We start from the raw sequence: 20,068 nt of genomic DNA, 5'->3' as shown, positions 1-20,068 counted from the left end.
TTCTAAAAATAAAGCAATGAAGAAATCGTGCTGATGATGATAAGCCAACTCTTTATGTTTCACTGTCTCTAAAGCTCAGGTATCCAACATCCCTCTGATCTTAACAAGCCTCCAACTGACTCCCATCTGTTTGGCACTGTAGCTGTTTCCCTGCTGTACAGTCACTGAGCCAACAGGAATACAGCTTTACAGCATATCACGCACGCTCGCCTAGCACAGCATTGGGCTTAACTGAGTACCCACTGGCCACTTTATTATGAACTCATTGCTGGTGTATAGCTGGGCTGTAGCTTGGGTGCATCTATACTTGTAGCTTCGTTCTCTTGGTCCAGACCAAAGCAGATGACGATACACTGCTGCATGTTAGTTCTGCTTGGCTTATTGTTCACACTGACATATTTAACATCGAGACAAAACATATAAACCAAAGTCATTTGAGTAAAAGGTCACAACTGATGGTGCAGATGTCCACCGAACTTTACGAATCAAGTTCTCTGTTCTATCTGAGATTGTTGGTTTCACGTCTTGTTTACCTGTCTTATGATATAAGAACAACATACATATCATGAAAAAATCAAGGTCTAAGCTGGTTTATGCTGGTCTAGTGCTTGTCTTGTGCTGGTTTAGCTGGTCGCCCAGCATGGTCATGAAATCACTATGATAGCCTCAAGTGGCTTAATGCTTTTACAAAACAGAGCCTTAATAACATGACATAGTTTATGTGCAGTCAAATGTGTACATGGGGTATTTTATAATGACTTCAAACATCCCTCAGCCTCGTTTTAAACCTATCCGTTCTATACAACACATGGTGAATGCCAGTGTCTCAGGGAGCCTCCGTGTCTATGTTACCTTCTGGCTCTCTCCCTTTAGTTAGGCTGTTATATTCAGACCTGCCGGAGTCATTAGTCACACTCTGATAATTTTTTACATTTTCTGTTCTTCATAAATCCAGTCTAAACTAATTCCTAAATCTTTCCTTCCTCCGAGTTACTGACTGTCCACCGGTCCGGCCCAATACTGATGGATGTCCCACCCTCAAGTCCCCCTGTCCCCCTGATTGACCAGACTGATGGAAGTTTCTGGAACGCAGCTTCTCCACTACAGATCACATCCAAATCTATATGAACTCTAATTGTTTCCACTGTTGATTATACACACCTGAATATATTAGAACTGCGTGGATGTAAAATTGACTTTTCAATGTTTAACTTATAAGTTGTCTGACCAGTGGTAGGATGGTCCCCCCTTTAGATGTGAGTCTTGGTCCTCCCGAGGTTTCTTCCTCCTCCAGCTCTGAGGGAGTTTTTCCTTGCCTCAGCGCTCACGGGGGTTCTGTATATTCTGTATATTCTGTATATTATGTTCAGTGTTTTGTCTGATTCTCTGTGCTGTGATTCCCATTTTTGTAAAGCTGCTTTGTGACAACATCAGTTGTAAAAAGCGCTATATAAATAAATTTGATTTGATTTGATTTGATGTGCCTGTCAAAACAGCACTGGAAACATATCTTTTCCAAGATGTTCTGTAGAGAGGAGATGATGATTCGCTCTGCCTGTAGTGCGTTTTGCATGCATACCTTGAACAAACGGCACCAGAGTTCATTCTGGAAGCAAACTGAGACCAGCCTGCTCTGGGGGTCTCGGGCCGCTCATTTGGTGCATTAGTTTCACTTAAAAAAATTTCCTCAAGTGAAGGTCCGGAACATCATAATGTCTAACCTGCATCATGATTCAGTGCCATATACTGTTTACTGAAGGGGCCTAGAAGGAATAGCAACATCTTATACAGTCAACAACGGAATATCAAATCAAATACAGTACAGTTTGGTGATATTTCAACATTTATTGGCAGTTTTCTTTTTTTTTCTAGAGCAGCCATGTGGAACAATCTGGCTCACTTTCTTCTCTGACTGCTGTGTCTTGCCTCATCCCTCCCCTGTGTGTGCGTCACTCACTCAAGTCTCAGTGCTCATTGCAATGCACAGATCTGATTGGCTGAGTAGCTTCACGTGATATTTACAGTGCATGCGATTGGTCTGTGAGTCTCTGGCCGCTAAATCAATACGTTAAAGGCTAGAAATTATACGCCGCTTTAAATTGGACCACCCTGTTGAAATTAAATAACCATCCATCATTTATCAGTTATAGGTCCAGGTCCGCGTAGGAGTGCCTGAGTCCAGACTCGGACCACGCTCCACCTATTAGTGCCTCTGCTGTAGAACATCTGTTGATTATGCTCTACTTCATCATCAATGGTCACTTTCTGAACACAGAAAGTACAAAGATACATCACAAAACATGTTTTCATTTAAACACGACTGGATATCAGCCCACTTTCTGGGTTAGAAAACAATTCTGAGGAGCTAAAAATTTATCACCCCCAAAATTGTTCACTATGGTTGGGCCTTAATGTTTACAAGTCAGCAACAACACAGTAACTCATAAAATGTAGCTGCATGATAAAAATAAGTTAAATAAGCAATCAATGAGTCACCACCACATCGCTGCCTTTGAAACCCCGCACCCTCTGTCAGTGTCCTAATTACAATAAAAACCACTCAGCGTGCTACCACTGGATTAGCGTAAAGTCAAATAACAGCTGGAATAAAAGATCTGAACATCTCAGTGAGAATCACAGTAAGCTGAGATATGAAAAGGTTAAAGAAAGGCTCCGAGACGAACTACAAAGAGCTCTTCTCTCTCAGAAATGTTCTCCAGTCTCTGAATCCACCGATCCTGGCTATCAACGGACGAAGGGCAGACAGCAGACAGGCCACTATGGGGGAAACTGACTCCCCACGTCCAGATCAATACAGCTGCATACTGAGGAGGGACCCAGTGACCCACTGTTCCATTTGTGAAGGCACATATAGGCCGCACACACATCCATAACGCAGAACACAAATAATATGGTCTACAGATTACATCACTAACACTGAAAGTACGTACAATAATAATAACACTCATAAATTAACATACATCCTGATGTAAAAATGGTTTTAAATGTCTTTTAAAAAGTCGAAAGACATAAGGTGCTAATTAACATGCTAAGGTTAGTAAACATGTCATAACTGGTTTGTTTACAAGTACATCACAATCGATGTCCTAGAGGAAATGTGCATAAAATATACATATATACATATACATATATATATATATATATAATTTCATAAATGGGCCAATAGAAATGCTCCATATATGATGGGAGGTATTCAATGGGTATGAGCCAATTTTACCTGTCAGCACAAGTTTTCTTAAAATTGGTACCAGCCACAAAATATTCATATCAGTTGGGTTGAGTCACCAACAACAAAGCATAAAATGCAGTTGCATAATAAAAAATAAATAATAAATAAATGGACAGTGTAGAAAAGAGGTGAAGAAGAGGGTGCAGGCAGGATGGAGTGGGTGGAGACGGGTGTCAGGGCTGATGTGTGACAGAAGGACAGCAGCAAGAGTGAAAGGGAAGGTTTACAAGACAGTAGTGGGTCCTGCTATGATGTTTGGTTTGGAGACTGTGGCTCTGTCTAAAAGACAGGAGGCTGAGCTGGAGGTGGCGGAGATGAAGATGCTGAGATTTTCGTTGGGAGTGACAAGGATGGACAAGATTAGAAATGAGCAGATCAGAGGGACAGTGAAGGTGGAGCAGTTTGGAGATAAAGCCAGAGAGGCCAGGTTGAGATGGTTTGGACATGTGTTGAGGAGGAATAGTGGATATATTGGGCAAAGAATGTTGGAGATGGAGCTGTCTGGTAGAAGGAGAAGAGGTAGACCTCAGAGAAGGTTTATGGATGTAGTGAAGGTGGACATGGAGATAGTTGGTGTGAAAGTAGAGGAGGCAATGGACAGGGCAAGATGGAGGCAGATGATCCGCTGTGGCGACCCCTAAAGGGAGCAGCCGAAAGAAGAAAAAGAAGAGATAATAAAAAATAAATCAAATAAGCAATTAATGCGTCACCACCACATTGCTGCCTTTGAACAACAACAAAGCCTACCAACACTTTATACTGCTGGGTGTAGCTAATTTAGCATAATATCTATCTATAAATCCTGGACCATCATGGGAAATCTGGCTAATGTCACTCAGTCCTTCTGGTTATTTGGGAACTGTAAAAATTTTTAAGATTTTAGAGTATAACCTCTTCCACACAGTACATACGCTGTAACATTTCTGCCACAGTGCGCACAAAGTATTGACTTTAGTAAAACAAGGGCTGCAAAAATTAAAATGTTTAAATATGTGCTTTTAACAAACAGTTGGAAAAGACGAATCAAAAAGGCAAATCATTATACAAGTAAAATCTTAGGGCAGTTTTACTAAGAGAGGCACTAAATTACTGACAGTCTACCAACGCTTTGTGCTGGTGAGGGCGGCCAGGTTAGTTGTAGTTTGTTGGGTTGTCTTTGACTCGTCTTTTTCAATGAAAGTATTCTTTCGAGTTTGAACTCTGACTCATTGGGTGAAAATAATAAATCATTTTCTCAATATTTTGACTTGGAAAAAAGAGAAAGTATGTGACGGTTCCATCATCATGAGTATTTATTTTGAGGAAATAAGACCTCAATTCATCAGAAATACGAGGAAATTATGTAATTATTTTCTCTTTTCTTTGTTTTGAACTGTGATGGTTTTCAGATAGAGGGATGAGCTGAACTCGAGCTCTTTGCTGAGTGTAAAATTCCTGTTTAAATTGAACTGAGCACGCTGAGGTCTTTTGGGAACTGAATGATCTTGAGCGCAGCCTTTTAGCTATGAGCAGTACATCAAATAATGGCAAATATTTCTGCTGCACACATAAACCACTGTGCAGGAATACAGATGTAAAGAGTAGCTTTAATAATTTAGGGACTGCAGAACCAAAGTGTCTTAGTGTGTTCGCAATATAATCACATTACCAGCTTCATTATCACCATTATTTAGGCACAATCTGCTCTTGGATAGTGCTGCAAAATGTAGCCAAAATATTAGGAATGAACAGTTTAAAACAGTTTTTGTTTAACCACCTGGTTCAGTTTTTATTCCTTCATCAAATTAAGAACGATGGTAGATGTTTAACGGGTGTTTTCTTCATTAAAATGAATACATGTGGATTTGAAAAACAATTGGCTGTGTTCATTGGCTGTGTTCAGACTTCCAGCCCAAGTCCAATGTTTAGTATCAAGATTGAATTCAGATTGATGTTGGGTAGTATGGACAGCTAAAAAGCACATGACATCAGATTTTTGCAAATCGGATCCAAACCACATTTGGAGGTGGTTTGAAAAGCGATTCCCCTCCCCGCCTGCAGAGGTCACTCTCTCCTGAGTTTTAATGGTGGACTGCTCACCTGAAGCTTGTTTTCTTATTACTCTCTCTATATATACAGCTTGCATTTTGGCTAAGATCATTGCGAAAGCTTGCCAGATCCTATCTTGCAATTCTAAGGCCCAATCCCATTTCACCCCTCGCCCCTACCACTTAGCCCTTCGCCCTCTGTTTTGCGCTTTCATGTCTAGGGTTAGGGTGTCCCAATTTTTGTTGAGATAGAGGGGTAGGGCGAAGTGTTAGGGCTACATGGCCCTTCCAAACTGAGGTTTTTCAGAGAGGTTCCAACAGAGTAATGAGAAACAAATAAAAATCGGCAAGATGGCTGAGCAAGCGACCAAAGAAACCCACAAATGTGAGAATTTTCTCAGTTATAAATTTACAGCAACCACTGTTTTATCTTAGTTTAGTGTTGTTTCAGTGTATTTTGGTCGTTTTCATCATAACAAGCAAAATAAATCACTAATAGCATGCCAATGTCTCTGTAGCTAGCTAGCTAACTTTCCCGTTCCACCTTAAATAGTCCAGCTGTTCTGACGCCTGAATCTCCAGAATGTAACTGCTGCACCATTTAAGGTGGAACAGGAAAATTCAAACAAGAAGCTGGAGAACATCTGACTTCACTACGACAACGTCAGCTCCAGAGTGATGGAATTGCTGGGATTCAAGAAGAGCGCCAGAGATTCCTACTTATGCCAGAGAATTCTAAAGAGTTTGGAGGTGTGAGATGATGCACCTCCATCTCTCCTGGGTTCATGTTTGAAAATCCTCTCACCACCGTAGCTACGTAGTCAGTGATGCTACGCCGTTACTGCAGCAACTCAATCAGGTATTCTTGTGACTTGTGGACACACGAATCAGACCTGATCACTTGCAAATAACAGCGTGGACAGTCACCTCAAAAGATCTGATTTGAGAAATTTGATTTGCCTGCCGTAAATGTGGCCTTTGAACACAATGGCAGCCACATTAATGTCAAAAACAACCTTTTCTCAGGTGTGAAACTGCACAGTAATAATAAAAATCATTACAGTAACCTCCTCCCTGTACTGTACGCACAGAGAGGGAAACTCCTTTAATTGCTTTGAAAACATTTATCTCTAAAATAGTAACTTTACAGGAGAAAGCAAAAATGTTCTCAACTTTCAATGTAAGTTAATGTGACTACAACTTATTCAAAGTCATTCTGTAGCATTTCTATTGGTCCATTCATCACAAAATCCCTACAGTAAAAAGAGCAGCCGACAAAAATGGAGAGACATATACTTTTTGGCATTGACAATATGCAATGAACCAAAAGCACTAAAGAGCAGTGACCGTTCCTTTGGTTTTATTGTGGCTACTAAAGTGCAGCTGCACCCATTAAAGTTGACCTTCACATATCTGTCAGGCTACATTGAATTCGGTGGGAAAATATCCAAAGGAAAATCTGCAGTAGATTTGGAGCTCATTGTAAGAAGCGTCTGTCTACTTGAATATATCAGACTGTCAAATCGAATCTATTCTTCTGAAGACGTATTAATGAAAAGCAGCTGGAACTGGTTCAGTTGGCCCTCAGTCTAAAAAACCTGTAGGGCAGCTGTGGCTTTTTGGCCCAGCTCAGCATTCAGCTCAGTATGTTTACCAGTATAGACGGCCTTGATCAATGTTACAAAATTGGAAATTTACTGTAATTACCCAAGTATATTGTGATCAACAAACTGGGCCAATTTAAAACGAAGAAATGAACCGGGTCTACAGGGAGTAGCAGGAACGTCACTAGACTCAGTTTACGGCCACATATTCCCACTTTAACCTTGCTTATCCTCCTGGGTCGCTTGAGCCTATCCCATTGGTCATTGAACGGAAGGCAAAAACATCCTGGACAGGTCACCAGTCTATAGCAGGGCATACACCATTACACACACTCACACCTAGGGGCAATTTAGAATCTCCAATTCATCTAACTGCACGTCTTTGGACTGTGAGAGGAAACCCACACACAGCTGCCCGGCCAGGGAATCGAACCCAGGCCCTTCTTGCCCTTCATGAGGCGACAGCACTACCGTCTCAACGCCCTTTTCTCTGAATGCTTTTAGTTTCCACAGTCAGACTGTGCAGTAACTGTCCTCAATACAAAGCTAGCAAGAGGTGAACATGACGTCACAAGTATTTAACAGCATAGATATACTACTGTATGTGTATTAGTAAGTCAGTCATGTAGAAGCCAGAGTTATGCTAGACACACATTCAAAAGCATCAATTAAGTTAGCAGCATATGTAGTTATAGTTTATGTAGTTTAATGTACCAATAATATTGAACTATGCAAAAGCAAAATCACTGTAGTTATAGTTGCCTGTAAGTTTTTGGTCTTAAATGAGTTATTTTACAAGCATGTGTGTGAACTGTTTATTCTTTTCTTTTTTTTTTTAGTTTTGGCCATTTTCCCACCAATTTTCTCCCTGATTTTAGACATACCCAGTTCCACCTGCTAGCTAGGTTCCCCCCAATCAAACAATACTACCCGCGCTAGCAGAGTGAAGGCTAGCGTACTGCAAAACCAGCCACCACAACTGCCGCTAACACATCAGTGGACAGCTCAACACGCTTGGAGGAGAACACTAACCACCAATTCTGTTCAAGCGGCTGTGGCATCTCTGAAATTGAACTCGTAATCAGTTTTGATTTGTGCTTGGCTGTACCTCCTTAATTCAGAGTGTGCCCCAGTACAACCAGCAGTCTAGAAATGCCACTGGGAGTAAGTGTGTACACTTTAGACCAGGGGTGCTTAAAGTGTCAGGCATCAGGTGTCCTCGATGCCTGCTTTAGAGCTTTTGTCTAGGTATTTTTTCTATTTCAAACGTTGCTACAATACGATATATCACAAAACAATGAGGAACAATGAGGAAAACATCACTTTTGGTTTGTAAACTGAAGTCCAAGTAAAATGTATAAGTCAATTCCAACTGACAGTTACATGTGACAATGAGTATAATTTTGTAAAGCAGTCACAACAGAAGAAATCTACATTTTATGAATGTGGTTATGAGGAAATACAACAAGTCTCTGACTTACGAAGCAGAAGGACATTTTTTAAATCAAACTGTTTACTGTGAGTGGGGTAGTGTGGTGGGTAGCGCTGTCGCCTCACAGTGAGGAGGGCCTGTTTTCAATTCCCCGGCCGGGCAGCCAGGGTCCTCTCTGTGTGGAGTTTACATGTTCTCCCCGTGTCTGCATGGGTTTCCTCTGGGTTCTCTGGTTTCCTCCCACAGTCCAAAGACATGCAGTCAGGCCAATTGGACATGCTACATTGCCCCTAGGTGTGATTGTGTATATCTGTCTGTCTGTCTGCTCTGCGATAAACTGGCGACCTGTCCAGAGTGTATCCTGTCTTCTGCCTGATGACCGCTGGGATTGGCACCCTGAGGGAGAAGCAGCTTAGAAAATGTGTGTGTGTGTGTGTGTGTGTGTGATGTGGCCTGATGATTTTTATGTAGCACCTACTATAAAAGACAGACAAATAAAAAGCTTGTCAGGCTCCAAACCTGAAACATGGACATGAACAACAGCCACGTTTACATGCAGCCCAATAATTCGTAAGTAATCTGACTAATAGCTCAATCGGAATTGAATACATCCGATTGAGGCATTCCCTATCGGAAAGTTCAAGTCCATTCTGTGCATTTGCATCTCGTCATAGTGAAGGTTTTATACCGTTCATCATGGCGGAGCAGAAACTGGTCTGCAGAGGAGACGAAGTTCATGCTCTGATCTTTAAAAGATGGTTGTGGGACAAACGTCTCAGAATACGACGTCATCATTTTAAAGTAAGTAAAAACACAAGCACTGCTCACTGCTGCTCATCTCACTCTGATTGGACTCACATGATGTTTGCTGTCATGGTAACATCTACACTAAGCGCTACTCCACGCATGCGCGTCATTTTGCATCAGATTACTTGTAGTGAGCATGTAAACGAAGATTTTCCATCAGATTGTTGAACACAGCGTGCATATAAACACCACAGTCTGAATCTGTAATCCGATTGGATTAAATTGGATTGGCAAAAATCTTGGCATGTAAACACAGTCACTGTGAATCGTATTAAAGCGTTTAGATATATATTATACATCTAGCATTATTTTTTTTGACCCTTCTTACTTACACAACTTCTACTAGGACATTTCCTTTAATTTGAAATGAATTTGAGTACATGGAATAAAAAATGATGGACAGAACATGCAGTATATAGGAGCTAGTAAACTGTAAGTGCAGAACGCTACCATTCACCCTGTCACTGGGTGTGGTGCAGAGATTAGTCTTGTCCAGCATGATCTACGGCCAATGGTTTCAGGCTTTGTCACTGCGGTACGTCCCCAACAAGCCACAATTCACCCTCTGCTGCCACATGACCCACGCAAAAATCAATCACAGTAAGGATGAGCGCAGCGACAGCTAACTGCATCTCCCGGAGTCCACAACATCACGTTGGATGACTCAACCGCACTGGTCAATAATTGATGCTACAAATCTCAAAGCAGAACACAAGCACGGCACATTCAATACAGCCAGTGAGGTAACACTAAATAAAACACTCAATGACAACATACAGACAAGAAACCATATGTGACCAATTCATATGCAGCATAGAGTGTTGATCCATCATACAGTGCCCTCCACAAATATTGGCACTCCCAGTGTAAAGAGCAAAAGGAGCTGTAAAAAATATTCATTCAAAATATTAACCAAAATCTGGGGTCGTTCTACAGAAAAGTCCATCTCTCCATAGCAGCCACTCGTGTTACCAGTCCTCATCAGTGTTACATGTAAGAAAGGTAACACCAGAGACGTTTTTACAAAACAATAATAACAAAATAATAATAATAACAAAAATACATTTTACAAAACAGCTACAGAGCATCAAACCACATGTCATGAATCATGGAAAATCCACTAGAATATGGAATTTAATCCATGTGTGTTCTATTTTATTCACAATTACCTCAGAATAAAGCCGGTCACACCAGTGACGTCAGCTAAAAGCTTCATATGAAATCATGAGAAAATCTCGGAGAACTGAAAGACACAGTGGACTCACCATGTGCTTTTCTTCATAGATCCTCAGAAAACAGGTAAAAGGAAGTGAAGTGACGTCATCGGCGTGACTTTTATTTCAAAATAAGATTTTTTTTGTTATGCGGTAACACCAGTGACACGACTCCTGGGCACCACGACTTTCATAATATACATAATATTTATTTGTCCTTTGTTTTCTTTGTCATTTAGTTTATATATTCCATAGTCACGTAGAGATTATTGTAGTGAAAATGGCAGAAAAATGTTTTTTTTTCTTCTTCAAAATATGGCCTCAGCCTTTACACACGACTGTGAGGACGAACACTTTTGTGGTGCTTGGAAGTAAAAACCAAAACTGCTGTGTGATTCTGAAAATAACTTGAAAATATAAATAATGTGTAACCCTTACATGTTTTTTTAAGTGTAATAGATCTGTAAACGCTAGGGACGCTTCTGTAGAATGACCCTCTAACCTGTACTTGAAGTACAATGGCTGACCAAAAAGCCTAAATAAATGTTATCATGAAATAAATGTTTTTTTAAGAGTTTAAGAATCTGCTGGGAAGAGGACCCCCCACACACTTAGGATAGTTCCAGGTGCCTAAGAATCAAGGGTTTGCCATGGCCTCCCCGATCTCCTGACCCAGCCCCCTTAGAAAACCTGGGGGAGGACTTGAAGAGGAGAGTCCACGGTGTTGACCTCAGACTGTATGAAGGAACCGCTCCTTTACTAAGGTCCTTTACTAAGTACACTGCAGTCTCATTAAGCATTAAAGAAGGAAGACTTACAACTGTTATCTTGGCAAAGGGAGGCTGTGCAAAGGATTAGATGTGCCGTTTGTGCTATTTGTTGCAAATACACATGAGAAAATATTTCATGAACAATGTAGGTTTTTCCATTTAATAACTGCGCTTCAAATAAAGCTTAGAGTTTTGTCAACAGTAATGATGCAAGGTCAAAAGGATCAGCATTAAGTGATGTTTTCTACAGCCTGTTTTGCTCATGTTTACCAGGCGCTGTCAGTCTGACCTCACATGCTAATACAATCAATGGTTTGGTCTACTTTGCTGTGCCAAATCTGGCCTGAATGCCCAGTACACCAAGCCAATGAATCTCGCAGCTAATGTAAAGAACCAGCTTTGGAGAAACATATTTATTGTACATGCATTGTATTTACATTTACACAGCCAGCTGTGGCTTTGAAAAGGGAAACAATTTTTAGCCATCTCACATCGTTACGGTTGGCAAATTCCCATCCAATTAGTTCCGTATCCAGCCAAACAGGCTCTGGACCTCATGCGGAAGGGTGAGAAGCAGTGGTTTATTATTGATAGTCAATGTTTGTAAATGTGTGGGAACTGAACTAGGCTGGGAGTTTGGTTGAAGAAAAAAAAAAAGAATAAAATATTTTTTTTTTAAGCCATATGGCCACTCAGGTCACTAGCTCAGTGCCCTTTATGTAAAATCTTGAGCCCAGGGGACTGGACAATAGCTAATGTCAACCCCTGCATGACCTGCTGTAGACAAGTCAAGTAAGGATATTGATTAACTGATTAACCATTAAAACCCATTCAACAACAGATACATGTTCAACCAATGCTTTCAGTTGAAAAGTCAATTCGACATGTGATAAAAAGTTCAACTAAAGTACAGCTACAACGATTTTATCAATTGCTTTTTTTGCTTCTGTTGAGTGTAGCCTTAAGCTATAGCCTGCAAAATTCGCATTTACAGCGTCAAGCAAGCCTCGTTTGGAAATCCGCAACCTGAGACAAAGCTGGTGACATAGAAACGGACTCGAATTGATCCTTCAATAATTGTTCAGCACAATCCATTCAGACTGCTATAAACTTGGCTAATGATACTTGCTACTGGGGGCGGCGCGGTGGTGTGGTGGGTAGCGCTGTCGCCTCACAGCGCTTGATTCCCCGGCCGGGTGACCGGGGTCCTCTCTGTGTGGAGTTCTCCGGTATCCTCCCACAGTCCAAAGACATGCAGTCAGGCCAATTGGACGTGCTAAATTGCCCCTAGGTGTGAGTGACTGTCTGTGTCTGTCTGTCTGCCCTGCGATGGGCTGGCAACCTGTCCAGGGTGTATCCTGCCTTCCGCCCGGAGACTGCTGGGATAGGCTCCAGCTCCCCCCCGCGACCCTGATGGAGAAGCGTCTTAGAAAATGGATGGATGGATGGATGGACTTGCTACTGGGGCTTTTATTGAGGGCCAGACTTTCTGGCCAGTCATAAACAAGATCTTCTGCTGAAAAAGAAACAATGGAAGCCTTTATAACCAACCAAATACGACTATATTCAATTCTAGAGTAAGAGCTTCAGGTAACGTCCTGTGGAACTCATGTCCTCTCGTCTTCTACCAAGACTGTGTGCTTTCAGACCATCCATTTTCCAGCTGTACTGCAACTAATCAATTTCACTTTAACCCACTGTAAAACTTGAGAAGGCCTGCCTTTGGACAGTCCCTTAGGAGCAATTGGAGCTCCAGTGTGACTGTAAACGTAGCTCCAGAGGATTCAAAAGGGATCGATGTCTGGCACGGTCTGTGAGAGGGGGGCCTCTCTCTGGACGAGGCCGCACTGGACTTTCCCTGCCCGGATCGATAGGTCCATGGAGCAAGTGGTAGTGGCATGAGGGATAGACTTTCACTCTCCTTCACAGCCAGACGACCCTGGAGTTCTAGTCTAGTAACAACAGAGTAACTGCTGCTGCCACTCCAACGCAAGGAGGACTAGAGGACAATGCAATGCAATGCAAGTTAACACTTAGAGGCATATGCCCTAGGATGAGTATCTGCCCATATTGTGATCTGATATTTGTACTTTCATAGAAGATACAGCCACACAGTGCACACATCAAGTCCGGTGAAGTGCACAACCCATTTAGTTTAGGTGAGATATGCTAGGCTGCCATACAAGCTCTAACATTCATATAGTTTACTTTAAAACAGACTCAAATATGTTTTTATTAGGGTTGGGCATTTCAGTTTAACTTGATATTCAGATTTGTTGACCATTATTTGGAATAACACTGAATTTACCATTTTGCCACAAGTTAGACTGGGAAATTTCTGCCCCGCTAGATCTGCCCCAGTCAACTGTAAGTGCCACAAAGGGGATAGATCAGTTAAAGATAATGTCCTCAAGCAAAGGTCCGGAACATCATAATATCTAACTTGCAATACGATTGAGTCATATTTCAACAATATTTATTGTCAGTTTACTTTTTAGACCATGACTGGCTCACTTTCTTCTCTGACTGTTTCTCGTCTCGTCCCTCCCCTGTGTGTGCGTCACTCACTCGAGTCTCAGTGCTCATTGTAATGCACAGATCTGATTGGCTGAGCAGCGTCACTTGTGATATTTACAACGCATGTGATTGGTCTTGAAGTTTCCTGGGCCGCTAACGCTACCATAAAGGCTGGAAAAGTTACGCCAAATAAAATAGGACCATTAAGTAATTCTCCATAGATATACTCCATCAGTTACAGGTCCAAGCCCACATAGGACAGCATCTGGTCTGGACTCGGACATTTGTGCGCCTATTAGTGACCTCTGAGATAGATCATCAACTCACGGAACAGGGCTGCTGAAAGCTGAAGTACATAGTGCATAGAAACTGCCTATCTTGTGTTGCTCCACCGCCCTGTGATGGACTGATGATCCAGCTCCACCCCGCGAACCACAAGGATAAGTGGCTTAGAAGATGTGTGTGTTCTACCACCTACTTCAGTTCCACACTGCCTCTGGAGGCAACATCAGCACTTGAGCCGTGCATTGGGAGCTTCATGAAAGACTGTAGCCCTCAATATTCAATGACAATAACTTTCCCAACAATGCACAATATCAGTCAGCTGACCTCCAATAGCTGATCCCACTGGACCTATTAGTATTTGTAAAGGCTTCCTGTTTTGCTGGGTGTTGCTGAGCGGAGTTTTGTTTACGGTTCACTGTGTGCTGCTGGACAGTGTCCAACCTTCCACCGAACCCTGGGAGTCATCTAAACCCCGCTACAGCACTAAGTAATTAGACTTAACCTTCAGTGGGAGTAAGGACTGAGAGAGAGAGAGAGGGGGAGAGACAGAAAAAAGGCAGTCAGAGACATGATGTCGGCACACCACTACACTGCTGACTCAGCGATTTTCTCCCACGTTCGCTCGCCTGCATTCTGTGGCTCGCTCTCTCTCGCTCTTTCACTCTCTCTCTCTCTCTAGCTTTCACATTCTCAGCTCAGTGGAGTGTCAAAATAGAGGATAATCTATTCTGTGTCATCCATCCATCCACTGTACCATGCCTGGCTACTAGGGACACCTTTCCTGGCTGGTTCTCTGCAAAAGAAAGATCTGTTCTGTTCCACCTCTCCAATTCAAATAAGCATTTCTCACAAAAAAAACATTTAAATTCAAAGAATTACAATACACTGAATGTTTACCATTTACCAGATGGAAGCAACGTGACACAGCATTTTAAAAACATCCTGCAATGTAGCTATCTGATGAGGGCTTCCCCTGAGAGCAAAGCAAGTTATTTCCTTTGCTGGCAGAATAAGCCAAATAAGCTATGGACTAAACATAAGTGGGTTCTATGCATGTAAAACGTGGCTTTAAGGCACAAGAAAATGACCAAGTCTCACACTGGAATTCACACATCTACAACTTTAGGATAATAATATTTGTCTCAAAGTAAGGCTCAATCCCATTTCACCCCTCGCCCCTACCACCCAGCCCTGTTTTTTGTGTTCATGCTTAGGGGTAGGGTGTCCTGATTTTTGTTGAGATAGAGGTGTAGGACGACCTGCTGGGGCTACATGACCATCCAAATGAGGTTTTCAGAGATACTCCAAACAGAGAGTTCTGAGAAACAAAGAAAAACCGTCAAGATGGCTGTGCAAGCGACCAAAGAAACCCACAAATTAAAAATTACGATAACCACTGGTATCAAGATTGAATCCAGATTGATGCTGGGTAGTATGGACAGTTAAAAACCACATGAAATCAGATTTTTTCAAATCAGATCCAAACCACATTTGGAGGTGGTTTGAAAAGCGATTCTTGACTGATTCCCCTCCCCGCCTGCAGAGGTCACTCTCTCCTGAGTTTCAATGGCGGAAGCTTGTTTTCTTATTACTCTGTATATATAGCTTGTATTTTGACTGAAGTCACTGCAAAGTCTTGCCAGATCTTACCTTGCAATTCTAAGGCCCAAGCCCATTTCACTCCTTGCCCCTACCACTTAGCCCTTCACCCTCTGTTTTGCACTTTCATGTCTAGGGTTAGGGTGTCCCAATTTTTCAAGAGATAGAGGGGTAGGGCGAAGTGTTAGGGCTACACGGCCCTCCAAACTGAGGTTTTTCAGAGACAAAAGTCCAAACAGAGGGTTATAAGAAAAAAAGAAAAACCAGCAAGATGGCTGAACAAGAAACCAAAGAAACCCACAAATGTGAGAATTTTCTCACTTAAAAATTTACAGCAACCACTGTTTTATCTTAGTTTAGTGTTGTTTCAGTGTATTTTGCTCGTTTTCTTCATAACAAGCATAATAAATCACTAATAGCATGCCAATGTCTCGGTAGCTAGCTAGCTAATTTTCCCATTCCACCTTAAATAGTCCAGCTGCTCTGACACCTGAAGCTCCAGAATGTAACTGCTGCGCCATTTAAGGTGGAAACAGGAAAATTTGAACAAGAAGCTGGAGAATATCTGACTTCAGCTTCACATCACTGAAGAATTAGGGGTGGGCGATGATAAATAATTCCTCTGCTGTCGCTGCAGACTGGCTGGGTCGCCTACAGAGCGGCGCTAGTACCATTTCAACCACTACCCCTTGTAAAACAAAGGGTAAGAATAAGGAATGGGATTGGCACAAGCGCCCTCAGCCTTTTCCATCTCAAAGCCCACCTATTTATGACTAGACAGAATGAAGGCTCACAGAAACTTATTTTGCTTAATAACTTCAATTTTGGGCAATTTTCACAGCGACGTTAGAGTGCCGCAGTATGCAGCATGTGTCATTGAACATCAAATACAAACAGATTAGGCATGTTTTATACCACAAACCAGGCGGTCCAGTGTTTCTGCATTTTTTACAATTCTTTTATGCAAGTGGACGACGACTAAAATGAATGACTGTTTCCAGAGTTTGTATTAATATTGTTTACTGTTTGTCAACAATTTAAATTACATTGTTATTATTGAGCCAATTATTTTTTCCATTGATTTCTATTACAATGTGCCATTGATGATCCACTTCAAACCACTTGCTCCCCTCTTCAATATTGGCCTGAGGACCATAAGAGGGTGCTTCAAAGTCCACTTATGGTCTGTAGACCAATTCTTAGGAAATCTTGTCTTAGACTGCAAAATGTACACCATGCTGTATGTTAAAGAATTGGTTTGGCAATGTATTTAATGTTCCACCTACCCCAGATGCAGTTAAACAACCAAGGCACACATTAGAATTTAATAGTTTGCTGGGGACAGTAAGTCATACTGTGCTCAAAACCACATCAACAAGTCTGTGCAACTTCACTGAAGACCTACATATGGTCTGAGTGGATTAAGAGAAGTTTTGGGGGTGTATTTACTTAAAAAACTGGGTGATTATTGACTTTTAGCCTTCTAGCTCCGGCGCAAAACTAAAGAAGCAAAATTTGGACACTAGACATGTCTTGGCTGATCAACTACATCTTGGGTAACTGTGCAAATCTAATTTTGCCCAAACCATTCATTTAATATGAAACTATTACCTCACCTGCCTGGAAGAAAAACTACCCAAATGATACATGTCCCAATTAGAAATGTGGATTCTGACTAATTTTAACATTTGAGTATCTGTAAGAGTGAAAGAATGGATGAATGCAGGGCTGTTGGCTAACATTTTAGCAGGCTAAAAACTAATTTACAGCACATAGAGAAATACATTGGAAATGATATGCCTCATTATTCAAAAACAGCCAAGGAAATCTGTCATTTTTTTGTATCAGATGAGTAATAGAGGCTCTCTTCAGATGAGCAAATGAGCTAATGCTAACACTAAAGCTAACTGGAACAACACTGAATGCTGATGAGGACTCATCCTCTTCTACACGAGGTCTTTCCTTCTCAGTGGACGACTTGCCAACATTGTATTTTTGTCAGACAAATATATTTAGTGTTTCTGGACCCAGCTAGCATCAGCTAGAGTAGATACCCTAGTTAGTAAAAAAAGATTCATAACTGCTTTTAGATTTTCTTTGACTTCTCGTGATGAAACATGAAAAATACCCAAACAATGATTTCAGTATTCGAACCTTGAACAATTAGGCAAGCAGTCAACTAGCCATCCACAGCCCTAGTTTCAATACAATCAAAGCTGGCAACAGATCTGAGCCTGTATCAGTACAGCTTGCTGCTTATGTGCCAGCTCAAATGGCCTAGAGGCGTTTATAAAAGTAAAAGGAAGAGGAATTATTTAGCCCAAAATCATACAATCTGAAAGCCTGAATTTGTTACCTAATATATGGGGTCAGTGTATTTGTATCATGCATGCCTCTTTGGTTCGACCCCTCAACAGTGCCCCTTCATCACTGGCCTGGTATTTTCTACAGTACATCAAAAATGAAATCCCCCTCATAACTCACCAATGTGGTACAGTCCAATCCAGTCCGTAGCATCCACTTCCTCCTTGATGTCCCAGGAGATGACGAGATTCTGGCCTCGGCCTAGAGTAAACTGGTACGTTGAGGCAGTCAGGGAGGAGCGGCTGTCTGACGTGACCAGGTCCGTGTCACTGTTGGCCCGCTGAAGACCCATCGTTTCTGGAGCACCCCCTCTGGAAGCCCCCGTGCCGCTGCTGCCGCCCTGTGCTGACAGGCTGCGGAGGTTTTCTGGTCCCAGCGTGTAGCGCATGTGTGGACTGCGCCTCCGCACCACCAGCAAGTGCTCCCGGGCAGTAGTGGTGGTGCCGGTGGCCATGGTGACGTGAGGGGAGGGATGGGGGCCGTGGTGAGGGGAGGGGCTGGGGTGGTGAGGTGGGGGAGGGTGGGGGCGGGTACGGGGAGGGAGGACAGCTGTGGCCAGGGAGGGGCGAATGGTGGAGGTCGGATGTACGGGGTACAAAGAAAAGAAGGCCAAAAGGCCTGAACACGGGAGAGGATGTGCAGGGTAATTGGAACCCAACAATTCAACAGTGGGGGCCACCTCCTCCACAACAACAGACGGTGTGGATCATCTAAAAAAACAAGTTTAAGGGCCTCAAAGAAGGCACCAAGATTGCTCCTCGTTATGTTCAACCTCACAGCACTTGAAAGAAAACATTCAATCCAAGGAAGACGGGAGAACGTGGCCTACTGGACCCCCATTCAGGGGGCCTGAAGCTGATGCCTGTCAAAGTTCTCCAAGTTCAGCCATATTCAGGAGCTCCAGGAGACCTCAACACCAAAAGATGCCAAGAAGAACCTTAGGAACATCCCTTGGGATTTATTGTTCTGCAGGAATGACCAAATGTTCCACAGTCATATATCGGTCTTTCGCAGTCATTATTCAATCTTTTGATTCAGGAAAGGCAGTGAGGTGTTTAGGAATTAGCCAAGGTGATGGAAGATGAAGGTCTCATTCTTTGATCACCCACATGTTCCAGGCAACCAAACTGAGATAATAGATCCTCAAACTGAAAGATATATACAAGCCTCAGTGGAGGTGGAGGGTCAAGAGACCTAGGAAAAAAGAAAAAGAGAGAAGGTGAGGTAAATATGTTGCACTTATAATTAGCAACAGAGACAGATCCAGTCATATCCAATTCCACCCAATAGTTAGGACTCCCCCAACAACACGATACCACCAGCAGTAGGAGAGAAAGTCTAGCACAGGCTCCCCCTGAGACCTGTGAAGCACCACAGCATCTTTTCGAACTGCTGCACATGCAACGTCACTGGACAGTCGAACATGCTTGGAGGAGAACACTAACCACCAGATCTCTTAGGTCAGCTAACAGACGCCTGCACTGACTACCATCACGATGGGGAAAGTCATGGCCATCCTACCCACCCAGAAAGAGCAAGGCCAATTATGCTCTCTTGGCCACCAATGGCTGTAGCGTTACCAGGGATCGAACTTGTGATCTCCTGATAAAAGGGCCAATGCTTAGACAGTTGTATCATTTAGGAGCCTTGTTTTGATTCAAAACTGAAAAGTAAGACATGTTAGAATTGAACTATGACATTATTTGTACATAAATAACATAAGTGGGCCTAAGAATAGAGAAATTTTCATTTACATTTACAGCATTTGGCAGACACTCTTATCTTATCTTATGCTCTTATTTGAGCATTTTGTTTATACACGTAGGTGAAGGTGGTTTTAGGAGTCTTGCCCAAGGGCTCTTACTGGTATAGTGCAGAGGGCTTTACCCACAGCGATTGAACTCCAGTCTACAGTGTAGAAAGCAGAGGTGTTTCCCACTACACTATACCAACCACAAGCAAAAGACACACAAGATTTTTCAGTCCATGCATCATTAAATGTTCAGACAAATGGTATAAAGCAAAAAAGCAAAGCTTTTGATATGACAACTACAAAACAATCTATTTTTGTTTGGTACATAATCAACTAATAGCTATAATAGCAATCATAATCAGCATCACTCTTGGGAGCAGAGCCCACAAACATTTTTTATAATTATGTGGACCACTCTGTTATCCTAATAATAATAATAATAACAC

General features: G+C 42.2%; 1 protein-coding gene across 2 annotated transcripts in view; it reads right to left on the bottom strand.

The window, feature by feature from the left end:
* hecw2b (HECT, C2 and WW domain containing E3 ubiquitin protein ligase 2b) overlaps nt 1-18,575 on the bottom strand; it is a 55,591-nt gene extending 37,016 nt beyond the window's left edge. Inside the window, exon 1 of one of the 2 annotated variants that reach the window (XM_037543422.1) lies at nt 17,990-18,575. In XM_037543422.1, coding sequence (XP_037399319.1) covers nt 17,990-18,323 — 334 coding nt within the window. In that variant the 5' untranslated portion in view covers nt 18,324-18,575. The remainder of the gene's footprint in view (nt 1-17,989) is intronic. The other variant, XM_017713999.2, reaches the window with a different exon arrangement.
* Nucleotides 18,576-20,068: the final 1,493 nt, after the last annotated feature.

The sequence above is a fragment of the Pygocentrus nattereri genome, chromosome 12 (assembly GCF_015220715.1).
Source record: "Pygocentrus nattereri isolate fPygNat1 chromosome 12, fPygNat1.pri, whole genome shotgun sequence".
NCBI lineage: Eukaryota > Metazoa > Chordata > Actinopteri > Characiformes > Serrasalmidae > Pygocentrus > Pygocentrus nattereri.
Note: the sequence above shows the minus strand (reverse complement) of the source record. Positions and strands in the feature narration are given on the sequence as shown.